Here is a 14,744-nt window from a genome sequence, read left to right on the forward strand (position 1 = left end):
GTCATGAAGATACTATGTATGTACACGTATCCTGGCGCTAAGCATGCAGCATAGCAACTTCTTGCTTTGCCATCTGCTTGCATGCAAACTACTTAGTTGGTTACCACATCTCTCTTTGCCTGGCCAACACGGCACAGACTGAACTCTGGGGGCACGTACCTTACCCCCAGAGTCTCCAGAATAAAATGCTGAAGGTGGAGCTATAAACTTCGGTTTCACCATCATCAAAATTCTTGCGCGTTTACCGCAAGAGGGTTGTATTCAATGATGTGTATAAACCCTGGATGTCTGACAGGGGGCGCTGTATTGAATCCACCGTGCAGTCATCTTGGTAATCCTCCATTTAAATAAATAAATATAAATGCACTTATTAATGTCTACATTGGTTTATGACACGTTTATTCTATTACAGAAACCTGAATGCATACTTTTCAATTGTATTATGTTAGCTAAACATACAAATAAAACAATGAAAAATATATTTAAAGTATTTTTTTTTTAGAGAGTACTAATGTTACTGTCCCCACTACAATGACAAAAATACTTAAATACATGTAATTTCTTTCTTGAAACATTTCACTGAAATATTGTGGAATTCCGTTCATTCCTATGGAGGACTGCTCCGAATGGGAAGTGACAATATGGCCGACTGTGTTTTTCAAAGCCTCTCAATGACCATTTTACAATCAAGGGTTTGTGTACATTATTGATCGTATCCAATTACGTAGTCCTTCTCAGGAGGGAGAGAGTAAAGAAAAATCTCGTTGGCCACGAATTCCCTCTGCTGAAATAAGGGATTGCTCGATATCTTTATTTTCTGGAGCATTAAGGGTAGGTACGCTAGCTAACGAAACAATAAGTGAGTGTAATTTGATGCCTGGCTGAAGTTTGCTCGCTGCGAATGGATTTCATGCCCCCTTTTGTTTTGCCAGCTACTGTAGCTAGCAGCTAACGTTACTGTAGCAAGCTAGCTAGCCTCCATCGATTTACATACGTGGATAATGTTGGTGAAATTGTTTGCTAGCAAAATCTTGGAAATGCATTCTTTATTTATCTTTATTTCTATCTATCTATTTATCTTTATTTTAATTTGATCAGCGAGAGGGTAAGATGCTTGCTATCTTTAGGGGGCTAGTTTACGTTAGTTAAGAAATAAGACGTCATATCTATGCCATGGTCTATGCTTTTTACTGGGTGATCCCAATGTCCGGCACTGACACAACCTCTGAGTAGATTACTTTATGTCGTAAATTAAGTTTACTCATCTCCACGATATTATAGTACAGGTATCAAAATTAGAGCTAGGATGTGTGACCACAATATTGGATACGGTAAGAATACCACTGAAGTTATGAATTGGTTATATATCAGTGGTAGACATTGACATCAAATATTGTTTACAAAGTTACAGAACATCAATAACTGATCATCATCATTCCCCTGACTAGGATTCTTCTTCAGTGGTTATCAGGAGTGTGATCTAAAGATGACATCACGATCCAGCCCAACTGGCTTTTCTAATTTTCTTGACAGTTACTGTCAACAACACTGAGCCAAGAAGGAGCAGTTCAATCATGCCCTCAACACAGAAGAACCCATTGGGCTTTGGCGAGCGAAGAAAGCTGGACATCTCTCAACCTTTGCAGCCTTGAAGGAGGCTGGTGGTGTTGCCCTCGAACACAACTTGGATCGTGTGTTTGGACTCTGCAGCAGTCACCAGTTCACCTCTTGGATATAGATGGAGGACCATGTCTGCTTGTGAGTCTGTTTGACCCAACATCCTGACAGGAGCACTGTCTGAGGAAGAGCAAACATGTCCCTCTCAGTGAGTAGAAATTGTGTGTGTGTGTGTGCGCGCTTTTGTATGAGAGATGGTGATTAAAGCGGGCACAGATGGAAAGGCGCCCAACTGGTGACATGGCACTATACTGCTGTTTCAATCCAGGGTACTGTTTGAATACTTAAAAAAATGCATGATCCTTTTTTCTTTGGGAGAATCATCATGGCGTAACTGGATCGGGCGTGTTTAAGGACATTTGGCTGAAGTGAACCTTTCGTTTTTCCCATCAAATACTGTCAAATCAGTGATTACATCATTCAGGGAAGGGAATGAATGAAGGATGCGTTTTTAAGTAATTGAACATTGTCCTGGCTTCCATCCACTTGAGCTGGTGTTTGAGTATAGCTCTTATTCATTTGGCGGTGTGCGAACCGTAGCAATGTGTTTTGCAACCTAAAACAAAAATCTAATCGGACAATCAGACACTGTTTCACTTTGTTTGAAAACGTTTCCTTGAGACTGAACATGGCCCGGGGCTCAGCTTTTGTCTCTATAGCCAATCCCCAGGGGGTTAGGGCTTTGAAAAGGAGAACATGATAGGAGGGCCAAGGGATGGCAATTAAACCCCAAACTAGAGACAGATGTGCCTCCCTCCCTCCCTTCCTTTTCTCATTACCATTTACTCCTCTTGTCTTTTAAATAATTGACCTCCCTCCTCTCACTGTCTCTTTTCTATTCCCCCTATAAGTAAGTAATGTGTGCAGTGACTGAATATGCAGTGATTCAGCACTTATATCAGTATGTATTTATTCATTATGTGACTGTGCTCTGAATGAGACTCTCTCTCTCACACCACTCTGTTTTGTTTTGCTTCTCCCATCCCATCTTTCTCTTCTATTCACTAAGACTGTTATACAAATAGCTATTCTCAATCTCTTTCTTGGCATCAAGTCAATGCATTTGTCTATGTCCAGTCAGTATGTAGATGTGTGCTTCCCAGTGTGAAGTCAGGCCATCTCTCTGTCTCTGCATGCATTTCTATCTTCAGTGTGTATGTACCCCTATGAGTAGGGCCCAGACTTTTTCCAGACCACGTGTTAACTAGGATAGTGATGATTGTTTGTGAATCTCCCTTTATTTCTGAGTAATTATTGTGTAATAAGTGATTATTCTTTTTTGGTTATATCTTTTTCGCTCTCCTCAGACGGTGCTGGCGAAGGCCCTGTTTGACAATGCAGCAGAGAGCCCTGAGGAGCTGGCCTTCCGGAAGGGAGACATCCTGATGGTTCTAGAACAGGAGCAGGGAGGGGGTCCTGGCTGGTGGCTTTGCTCCCTCCACGGGCGCCAGGGCATCGCCCCCGCCAACCGCCTCCGCCTCCTCCACACCGCCCCCGCCCCAGGGGTCGACTCCAGACCCCCCAGCCGCGCCCCCAGCGAGGACTCTGTGTACCTCTCCCCAGTCCCCCTGGCCCGCACGGCAGTCTCCACGGAGGATGTGGATGGGGTCTACCGCACCCCACCTAGCCTGGGGGAGGCCCTTTACCAGAGCCCAGTGGCGGTGCCTGTCACCTCTAGACCAGGGGTCCTCCGGGAGGCCGAGGTAGGGGGTCGACCCCGCTCCCGCTCCAGCTCCGGCACACGCCCCTGTCCCGATTGGGACGTTGGGGTGACGGGCCGCCCCCGCTCGCCATCCCTCCGGTCCAGAGGCACAGACTCCGCTGGGAGCCTCTACCAAATCCCATCCACTCCCACAGCTCTCGGGCCCCATCACCACAGGGGTCTGGCTGGAGACCCTGGACCAGAGAATGTCTACCTGGCCCCCGGCGGGATTCCTCGGGCGGTGGGTCTAGCTCCAGAGGGGCCAGAGGACAACACTTACCTGGTCCCCAGGGAGACTGTAGCGGCGGTAGGCCACTCTGACGGCTGTTACCTGGTCCCCAGAGGGATGGTCCTGCCCAGCGAGGAGGTCTACCAGACCCCCACAGGAGGGTTAGTCGGGGGGACTGTGTCGACCCAGGTTACTCCCATCACTACTAGGGTCCTGGAGGCTCAGAGCTTCACCCTTTCACAGATAAACGGGGGCGGGGGAGCCCCCCTTAAGCCCCTCACCCCTCAATCCAAACTGGCACAGGACACCCCTCGGATGATGTACCAGACCCCCACCCCTGTGGGAGCAGGGATTCTCAGGACTCCACCCGTCCTCGCACAGGGATCCCCCAAACCTCAGCTGAAAGGGGTGACCCCCAAAACCCCAGGGACCCCTGGTGGTCAGGGTGGAGTGCCCTCCACCCCTCCCATCACCAGGGGGAAGCTAGCTCCTTCTGCCCCCCTCAGGGGTTCCCCCTTGCTGGCCAGAACAGGACAGGGACATGGCCGGGTGCCTGGATCCCCAAACTTTGCTCGTAAGCCCCCTCCTCCAGCCCCTCCAGTGAGGGGGGTAACCAGAAAAGACGTGCCCCAATCCGTAACCCCTGTATCCACCTCTCAGCCTGCCCTCTCCACCCCCCAGTCGACTTCTCTACCCCAGTACCAAGAGAGCAAAGATGGAAGGATGGCGTCGAATGAAAATAAGCTGAATGGGCAGAATAAGAAAGGCGAGGACGGAGAGTGTGCAGATCCTGATGGCGACAGCCTCGATGAACAGGTAATGGAGAAAGGGAAGACCTTTCCAAGTTCAATGTCCCTGCTCTCTTTCTTTCCTGCCCCTCTTATTCCATCTCTTTCTCTCCACAGTCTCTTGTCATGATTAGGCCCAGAGTTTTTCCCTGTCAAGTCATGTAGTCAGGGAAAACGCCAATCCTAGTTAACCACTAACCACGTTTCCATCCACAGTTTTAGTGCAAGTAAAGTCATACCGTTTAAGAGAAAAAAAATCACGACAGCTGTGATGGAAACAGGACGTTTCGGTATTAACTTGATAAATGACGCTACATGCCGTGGAAACTCCTTTTATTCATGTGCAAAATATTGATGTAACAACCATCATATCGAAGTAATATTGGAATGACGATGACATGGTGTGTGGTCCTCCCACTACGACTCGGGAAACCATGCAGTTTATTGGGCTACACATGAAATAAGTGATGAACTTCACAGGGCGGTGAATGTGCACGGTGATGACCTTGATCCTCATTTCCAATAAATATCGATGGTCTTATTCTGGTGACATGATGATCAATGCTTGACTGCTGTATGACAAATATTCTCTCTCTTATCCATAATAATGTCATCATGTAGTTGAAAATGCGATGGAAACACATTGAACATGCAGTATGGGAAAGTACATTTTGTGTGGGAAAATGCACATATTTTCTTTATGCAGATTTTTGAATATTCCCTTGAAAATCTGTCGCCAATTGGATGGAAACCTATCTTATGTGAACTACATGTCTGACATTGTGACCTTGTGCTTATAACAAGCGTATAACAGTCTTATAACATGCTGTCTTGTGGTCTGCCTGGTCTCCTAGGTGTATGATACTCCTCCCAGGAGTAGGTGGCAGCGGCCAGCCCCAGCAGCGCTGTGTGATGATGACAGCATCTACAACACACCCCGCTCCCTTCCCCCACACACTGACCTAGAGTCAGAGGTCAGTCAGAATCCGTCCTCTACAGTACAGAGACCACCGGTCTCCTCTCTCTCACTCTGTATTTCTCTCTCGACCCCTCTATTTATTTGTCGTCGTCCCCCCCCCCCAGCTCTCCCAACTTTCCCTCACCTGTTCTTCCCTCCCTCGGCTTCTCCCTTTCCGCTTCACTCCTCCCCACCCCTCTCTCTCTTCCTAACCCCCTCTTTCTCTCTCAGCTCTCAACTTTCCTCCACCTGTTCCTTCCTCCCACAGCCCGCTCTCTCTGTCACACCTGTTTCTCTGTCTGCTGCAATCCAGTCTTTCTGGTCTGAATAGTGCTGCTGCTATTTTCTCTCTGTCACACCCAACTGTTTATACTGCAGTGGGAATGTATAAGCCAGGCTATACAATCTCCTCCTCTTTTCTCCACCCTAGAATATACATCTATAACAAACAGTACCAATGACCTTAGAATGACTGTTCCTGAAGCCTTTCGAAATCAATGACAGTAATGGTAGAGCTTTTTCTCTCTCTCCTTCCGTCTCTCAGGTCTATGATGTTCCCACCATCATACTTAGCACATCGTCAGAGCCCCAGCAGCAGACTGTCAACGTCCCAACGGCTGTTATTACTGATGAATCGGAGGAGGACGTTTACAGCCTCCCAACCCTTCCTGGCCTACCCCTGGGCCTGGGGGACATGTCCACCATCGACCACCTAGAGGGGACGGAGAGCGGCCAGGTCTACTCTGTCCCCGGCTCAGGGAAGAGGGCTCCGCTTGGGCTAGGCGAGGGCAGTGACCCGGGGTCCACCACCGAGCCGGACTGTGGCGTCTATGACATGCCCGCTCTCACCCTTGACATCTTGCCCTCTTCGATGATGTCAACGTCGTCTTCGTCTTCCACACGTCGGCTATCTGTATCCAGTAATGGGTCTGGTGATGTCCAATGGAGGAACTCGCTTTCGGGCCTTGTCCAATCGGTGCTTAGCTCTGCCTCGTGTGCCCCTGTCTCCTCGAGGGATCTGGCAACCTCACTGGCTGAGATCTTGTCCGTCTGGAAGACGAGTCAACCTGACGAGGTCCCTCCCCCTCTCCAACAGGCTTGGGCCCGTCTCTCAGACCTACTTCCTGCTTTGTCTGCCGGTGGCCACGCCCCTCCGTCAGATACTCTTCTCTCTATGGTCCAACGAGCGCTGGAGGACTCCACCATCCTATTTCAGACCCAGGGGCGGCCCCGCCTCCCTTCCCAGGACTCCCTCTCCCGAAGACCCCTACCCGCCCTGCCCGTAGCTGAGGTGAAACCAGTAGGGAGCAGTATGGGACCACGCAAGGGTAGCTGGATCCAGGAGAGACCCTTACCCCCCACCCCCCAGCCGGCGTTCCCTCGGCCCCCCGCACAACCCTCCACTGTGACCATGTCCATCACTGTGGGGCAGAGCAACGGAGAGGAGGGGATGGGGAACGAGTACGCAGGAATAGGTCTGACACCCGCCCCGGCACCACTTCCTCTTGGAGACAGTGTGGGATACGTGAAACTGCAGGTCAGTCTTCAGTCTTGCTGGTACCTGTCTGCATTTTCCATTGCGTTTTACTCATTAAGCAGACACCTTTATTTAATAAGTGCGCTTGCTGCATCCAGTTTTAATAGACAGTATCTGATGTCTGGGACCATAGCTGTATGTGTCAAAGTGATGCATCTGTCTCTTTTCCTCCCCAGGGAAAGCCAGAGCCTCCCTCAGATGCCCGAACAGAGAATAGGTCAAACCAGACCCTTCACACCACAGAGCCTAGGGTAAAACACACAATCTTTCTCACACCACACGTACTGTCCAATTGTCACACAATCTCATTCTCTCACACACACTCCATTTTAACACCCATCACCACACAACATGAATTTTCACACCACGTACACTCACTACACTCTCAGATGAATCATTGATTCTGTTTATGTATTTACTGATGAGCTCCTACCAATGTTCCCTTATTGTCTGGGGCACTGAGATCAATTCTAGGTCTTGTGAGCGGGAACTTGAACGTTGTAAGAATTGCATTGTGTTGTATGATGCAAGAAACCACTTTATAAGATAAATTATTCCCATACAGAGAATTAGACAATGTAGACTACTCCTCTGTCTATTGGCTTATTTGCATATTCAAGCCTGGGTTGAAAAACACTGCCCCTTCTATTTAACACACACTTTTTTTTTTTACCTGACTGGCTTTTTGAAATGTAGCCTATACGTTTTCTGCTCTTGTAGGAGGCAGTAACTCCCCAACGCTGACCTATACTTATTTGTAACTAGGCGAATAACTTGCTAACTAGCAAAGAATGTCAACAAATGTGTATACTGCGCTCTGATCTGAAAAGCGTATTCACTCGCGGCTGATTCAAAGACCGCTCTTCAAATCAAATTTGATTGGTCACATGCACATGGTTAGCAGATGTTAATGCGAGTGTAGCGAAATGCTTGTGCTTCTAGTTCCGACCATGCAGTAATATCTAACAAGTATTCTAACAATTTCACAACAACTACCTTATACACACAAGTGTAAAAGAATGAATAAGAATATGTACATATAAATATATGGATGAGTGATGGCCGTGCGGCATAGGCAAGATGCAGTAGATGGTGTAGAGTACAGTATACCCTACATGACTCATCTCATATGTTTATGTAAACATTATATAAAGTGACATTGTTTAAAGTGATGAGTGATACATTTATTACATCCCATTTCTTTATTATTAAAGTGGCCAGAGATTTGAGTCAGTATGTTGGCAGCAGCCACTCAATGTTAGTGGTGGCTGTTTAACAGTCTGATGGCCTTGAGATAGAAGCTGTTTTTCAGTCTTTCGGCCCCTGCTTTGATGCACCTGTACTGACCTCGCCTTCTGGATGCTAGCGGGGTGAACAGGCAGTGGCTCGGGTGGTTGTTGTCCTTGATGATCTTTTTGGCCTTCCTGTGACATCGGGTGGTGTAGGTGTCCTGGAGGGCAGGTAGTTTGCCCCCGGTGATGCGTCGTGCAGACCGCACTATCCTCTGGAGAGCATTGCTGTTGTGGGCGGAGCAGTTGCCATACCAGGCGGTGACACAGCCCGACAGGATGCTCTCGATTGTGCATCTGTAAAAGTTTGAGTGGTTTTGGTGACAAGCTGAATTTCTTCAGCCTCCTGAGGTTGAAGAGGCGCTGCAGCTCCTTCTTCACCACGCTGTCTGTGTGGGTGGACCATTTCAGTTTGTCCGTGATGTGTACGCCGAGGAACCTAACTTTCCACCTTCTCCACTACTGTCCCATCAATGTGGATAGGGGGTGCTCCCTAAGCTGTTTCCTGAAGTCCACGATCATCTCCTTTGTTTTGTTGATGTTGAGTGAGGTTGTTTACCTGACACCACACTCCGAGGGCCCTCTCCTCCTCCCTGTAGGTCGTCTCGTCGTTGTTGGTAATCAAGCCTACCACTGTAGTGTCGTATGCAAACTTGATGATTGAGTTGGAGGCGTGCATGGCCACGCAGTCATGGGTGAACAGGGAGTACAGGAGAGGGCTGAGAATGCACCCTAGTGGGGCCCCAGTGTGGAGATGTTGTTTCCTACCCTCACCACCTGGGGGTGGCCCGTCAGAAAGTCTAGGACCCAGTTGCAGCAGACTGGAATACAGCAGACTGGGATAGGGATTGATTGACTATGTCCGTAAACACACCAGCCAGCTGGTCTGCGCATGCTCTGAGGACGCGGTTAGGGATGCCGTCTAGGCCGGCAGCCTTGCGAGGGTTAACACGTTTAAATGTTTTACTCTTGTTTGCTGCGGTGAAGGAGAGCCCACAGGTTTTGGTAGCAGGTAATGTCAGTGGCACTGTATTGTCCTCAAAGCGAGCAAAGAAGTTGTTTAGTTTCTCTGGGAGCAAGACGTCGGTGTCCGCGACGGAGCTGGTTTTCTTTTTGTAGTCCGTGATTGACTGTAGACCCTGCCATATACGTCTCGTGTCTGAGCCGTTGAATTGTGACTCTACTTTGTCTCTATACTAACGCTTAGCTTGTTTGATTGCTTTGCTAAGGGAATAGCTACACTGTCTGTATTCGGTCATGTTTCCGGTCACCTTGCCATGATTAAAAGCAGTGGTTCGCGCTTTCAGTTTTGTGCGAATGCTGCCATCAATCCACAGTTTCTGGTTGGGGAAGGTTTTAATAGTCACAGTGGGTACAAAATTCAAAAGGCACTCGCACACCTGAGCAATCTACTTTGCAGGTGCATGGCAACAATTGAACAAGATGAAGGGAAAAGGAAACCGCACACTGCTCTTGATAGTATCACTGATATTTAATAAGCTTACATATCAGCCTCACGGCCTTCGTCAGAGCTTTTGTGATTTTTTAAAACATTTGCACCCTAGACCTAGCCCCACCCACATCCGTTCCACACATCGAATGGGTTTGGAGGCAAAGGAAAAACAAATAAGTGCTACCAAATATCAATATGCATTTCATAAATATTACAAAAGTGTATAAATAAGACGTATTAAACACGTCTGTAAAACCACAATGAGGACATAGCAAGTTTTCATTAGTCATTGGGTACATCGTACGAAAAACAGAGTAATCTTAAATAGGCACATAATTCATGTTCAATTTCACAACATAACATACATAGGCATTTCATCATTAAGTCCTTCCGGAAATAATGTCTGGAGGGTGAAAATCCCAAAACATTCTGTTTTACTCAGAGTATTATTGAGATCACCTCCCCTGTCTGATATCTTAACTTTCTCTTTGCCACAAAATCTCAAGGTAGGAATGTCATGCTTCAAGTCATCGAAATGTTATGCGACTGGATAATCCCTGTCGTTTCTCCTGATTGAACTTTTGTGTTCACTAATTCTCTGTTTGAGAGAACGAGAGGTTTTACCGACATAGCAGAGCCCACATGGACATTTAATAATGTAAATAACATGGATGATGGAACACGTAATAATGTAATTTATTTGGAACCGTTTTCCTGTGTGTGGGTGGCAGAAATATTCACACTTCATCATATTGTTGCACTGTGCATCCTCTGCATTTATAGCTACCATTTGGTAGAGGGCGTAAAAGGGCCTGGCTGATTTTCTTTTGTGGCTGGCAGTTGTCATGAACCAATTTATCGCGTAAATTGCGACCTCTCCTATACACAATAAGTGGTGGATTTTTAATAGTCACAGTGGGTACAACCTCACCGATGCACTTGCTAATAAACTCGCTCACCGAATCCGCGTTTACATCAATGTTGTTGTCTGAGGTTATCCGGAACATATCCCAGTCCACGTGATCGAAGTCATCTTGAAGCTTTGAATCAGATTGGTCGGACCAACGTTGAACAGACCTGAGCACAGGTGTTTCCTCTTTTAGTTTCTGTCTATAGGCTTGGAGCAACAAAATTGAGTCATGGTCAGATTTGCCGAAGGGAGGGTGAGGGAGGGCTTTGAATACTTTGCAAAAGTTAGTAGCAATGATCCAGAATGCTGCCAGCCCGGGTCGCGCATTCGATATATGCTAATAAAATTTTAGGGAACCTTGTTTCCAGATTAGCTTTGTTAAAATCCCCAGCTACAATAAATGCAGTCGCAGGATATGTGATTTCCAGTTTATGTTGAGTCCAATGAAGTTATTTCGGGGCCGTCGAGGTGTCTGCTTGGGGGGGGATATACACAACTGTGATTATAATCGAAGAGAATTCTCCTGGTAGTTAATGCGGTCGGCATTTGATTGTAAGGAATTCTAGGTCAGGTGAACAAAAGGACTTGAGTTCCTGTATGTTGTTATGATCACACCACGACTCGTTAATCATAAGGCATACACCCCCGCACTTCTTACCAGAGAGATGTTTGTTTCTGTTGGCGCGATGCGTGACGAAACCGGGTGGCTGTACCAACTCTGATAACGTATCCTGAGTAAGCCATGTTTCTTCTTGGGCTACCCCCGCCAATAGAATTCTACTCTGTTGAGCTCTGGCTCTGCCTTCAACAAAATCAGACTACATTTTGCAAAGTTAGATTTGTTTTGGTTTGTTGCATTGAAAAGTGGCTGAATTAATGTTGATTCGATCACAGAAAAAACATTGATCTATATAATGCCAACTAATAGGGCGAATTCAGTGAAGTTCAATCTCTGCTCAGCCTAGCATTTCTTCTGTGCGGCAGTCCTGGAGGAGATGTGCACGACCACGCATGCGCTCAGCTTAGAGGGAACGTTGGCTTGGACTGTCCTTCAGTCCAGTGAGTCAACATTGATTTACCTAACTGTAGGTTACATTGACAGTAAGCCTGCTCTCTCTCTGCCCCTTTATCCAGTTTCAACCTGCCTGGATCAACTCAACTTGTTTACCTTAACAGTATCTCTCCCTAAATCTCGCCGTTTCTCTCCTTCAGCCATTTTTAAGCTCACTAAATCTCTAGGCTTAGGTTGCATCCACTTGTCATATAGGCACACAACAAGAGCTCATCTGTGATTCTAAGAATTTGACATAATTGACAATTGGGGCCTATGACACAATAAATGGCAGTTCCATGAGTGACAATGTTCATTCTTTACCCTTACAATGATGGCTCTATCTCACTCTCTCTTGTCTGTCTTTCTCTTTCTCTCCATCCAGTTGAGCCCCTCCCCTCCTCTGCCCGTCTCCCTCTCTCTGGAGGACTCAGAGTTGCTCTCCTTCTATTCTTCCCAGTCTCTGTCCCACCTCTCCTGTCTGGCCGATTCCATTGACGTGCTCTTCCGCACCGTGCAGGGGAACCAACCTCCCCGCGTCTTCGTTTCCCGGGGGAAGAGTTTGATCGTGACGGCACACAAGCTGGTGTTCATCGGGGACACGCTCTCCCGCCTCCTGACCTCTCCTGACCTCAGGGCAAAGGTCAGCACACATTTCATGACAGGGTTGTTTTCATTAGGGCACACTGTAACAAAATGTTTTGAAACTGGAAAATGAAAACGAGTTAAGGTAGTCCCTCCCCGTTTCATTCAGTTTTTCTTCAGTTTGGTGCCTAATTTACACGATGTTGCATTTAATTCCAAATGTAGGGTTTGATATGACATAATTCATATGAGATTTAGGTCAAGGTTTAAGGCATTAGGGACAAGATTATGGACTTTTAGTTTAGATTAAAATAATATATTGTCCTATGATGAATCCATAATCAATATATTTTTGTCTTTCTCTCTCTCCGTAGGTCACAACCTCAGGTGGGCATCTGTGTCAGGCCTTGAAGGCTGTCGTTGTGGCAACGAAAGGGGCGGCCCAGAACTACCCATCAGTCGCTGCCACCCAGGAAATGGTGAACTGCGTGGCCGAGCTGTCCCAGCATGCCGCAGGCTTCTCCGGCCTGCTGCAGCGCCTCGCGGAAATATCTTGACATTATTTCTTCAACGTCTCTTCTTATAACGTGTTTACAATACATTTTCTCTCCACTTTGAAATGCCTTAGTTGTTGTTACAATGTGTTATCTTTCCAATTGAACAGTTTGACGTTTTAAGTGAGGTTGAAACATTGAATTTCAGTCCAGAAGAAGAACTGATCTGTGGCTCAAATTCCCACCCAGTTAGATTTTGTGTGTGTTCTTGTATGTGTGTGTTGGTTGGCTTTTGGTTCTTTTAATACCTAGTCACTTCTGTGCTTTTGGTGCCAAGCACACTTTTCATCTTGTGTGTCCTGATTGATGAACATTGTTTTTGTTTGAACCCTGTTCGTGACATTCAGTGTCCCTTGTGGGCCACTGTATTATTGGAGTCGGACCATTTCTGTTCGGTTGCCATTATTTTCTCTTCCATTGAAATAACTGTTTCTTTTCTTTTGTCTTTGCATCCTTATTTATTGTAGGTAATCATCCATCCCCCTCTCCAAAAATATAAATCGAGCCTCACATTCTGCTGTTTGTTAGTGCTATGGAGGAGAGCAGGGATAACTTGATGAAGGTGCAGTTGGTGGGTGTGTATGTAAACGCCGTGGCAGCTTTACTGTGTGTTTCTGCCTGGGCTTGGTGTTGCATTTGAGAATCAAATGTAATAAAACAACACTATAAAAAAAAGTACTATAGGATGTAAACTATAGGAGTTTAAAAGATGTCTAAATCAGATCTGGGACCAGATCACTCTTTTACCCCCTGCAGTCTGGAAGACGGAGTGAAAAGAGGAAAATATGAGTGTTTAAACCGGATTGAGATATGATAGATGGCACGATTGAAAGAGAACATGGGGGGGGGGGGGGTACTACTCTTGTGAAAGGGATAATGGTGGAGCAGTAGAGCGCTTAGTCGGTCATGTTTGTTCCCACAATTAAGCCACCAAGTGGAAAACCTGTATGTAAACTTTTACTTCTCTCCACCTGTCTCGCTTTCTATTCACTCGCTTGTCCCCCCCTCTCTCCTTTTCTCTCGATTTCCCACATGCATTTCACCTTTCGTCACACACTCTGGCTTTCCCACACAGCTCTAGGTACTAGTTTGGCCATATTCGTTCTTGGGCTACTCCTATCCAATCCTCTCAGATCCTAATAAGTGCATAAGGGGGTAAGGGATAGTGGTTCATTTGGGACTGGGGAGCAGGTTTCTAGGCTTTTGTGTTGTTGAAAGGCACTAATTGCCCCTTCAAACTCAATGCTACCACCCACACCCTCACTGGTACTGCTGTCTCAAAGTCTATGCAGCAGTGGTATGTTGGTGATAGGAGGATAAAATGAACAAAGATGCATCAGTGCCAAGAAAAAGTAGGAAGAACTTTCACCAAGCTCTATTGTTTTGCCTTTGAGCTCTTCCTAGTGGAAGGTAGCAGTATTTCTACAGAATGCCTGCCTGCACAGCGCACACCACATCCATGGCCTGACAGTAGAAAATAATCATCATAATAATAGTATTTATTTATAATTTTGTATTTGCTTTATGATCTGCTTGGCTTTAAGTTGCTTTATTTCTTATATGCACGTATTTAACAGGGATGTTTTCACTTCACACAGTGAATTACATTTTACTACAATAATGGTTCAAAAGAACAAGTGGAGAAGAGCAGTTAGTTTGATTGAGCTATAATATTCTTTTTGTTTGACTTTTTTTTTGTACCAGAATATATTTTTGAAAGTTTTTACACTAAAGTGAATTTGTTGGTATTGGCTCCATGGCTAAAAAAGCCATATGGATATATCCAGTCTACATTTCATGAAAGTTGAACACTACAATGATGCCTGACTATGTTCCCCTCAAAAATGCACAAATACATTTGTACAATTACATTGATTGTTCTGTCTTGCTGTGGATTATTTCTGATGAAAATATGTATTTTTAAAGTTTTAAATTCACTTTGTTACATGTTTTTTTGTCAATATTTTTCTGACCATGATATTGTGCACTGTCTTGTTCTGGAAAGGACACT

The 14,744-nt window shown here is 46.1% G+C and overlaps 1 protein-coding gene across 3 annotated transcripts; it reads left to right on the forward strand.

Moving 5' to 3' along the window:
- Window positions 1-629: 629 nt before the first annotated feature.
- Window positions 630-14,608, forward strand: LOC109896967 (embryonal Fyn-associated substrate). 3 transcript variants are annotated; one of them, XM_020491444.2, is made up of 8 exons: window positions 630-831; window positions 1,449-1,825; window positions 2,985-4,424; window positions 5,251-5,370; window positions 5,899-6,891; window positions 7,068-7,142; window positions 11,980-12,237; window positions 12,554-14,608. In XM_020491444.2, exons 2-8 carry the CDS (start codon window positions 1,814-1,816, stop codon window positions 12,734-12,736), a joined length of 3,081 nt encoding a protein of 1,026 aa, XP_020347033.2. In that variant the 5' UTR covers window positions 630-831; window positions 1,449-1,813; the 3' UTR covers window positions 12,737-14,608. The 3 variants fall into 3 exon arrangements, with proteins under 3 accessions (XP_020347033.2, XP_020347035.2, XP_020347034.2); XM_020491446.2 differs by having other exon boundaries at window positions 12,115-12,237; XM_020491445.2 differs by having other exon boundaries at window positions 1,534-1,825.
- The last annotated feature ends 136 nt before the right edge of the window (window positions 14,609-14,744 follow it).

This window comes from Oncorhynchus kisutch, linkage group LG9, assembly GCF_002021735.2.
Source record: "Oncorhynchus kisutch isolate 150728-3 linkage group LG9, Okis_V2, whole genome shotgun sequence".
Lineage (NCBI taxonomy): Eukaryota > Metazoa > Chordata > Actinopteri > Salmoniformes > Salmonidae > Oncorhynchus > Oncorhynchus kisutch.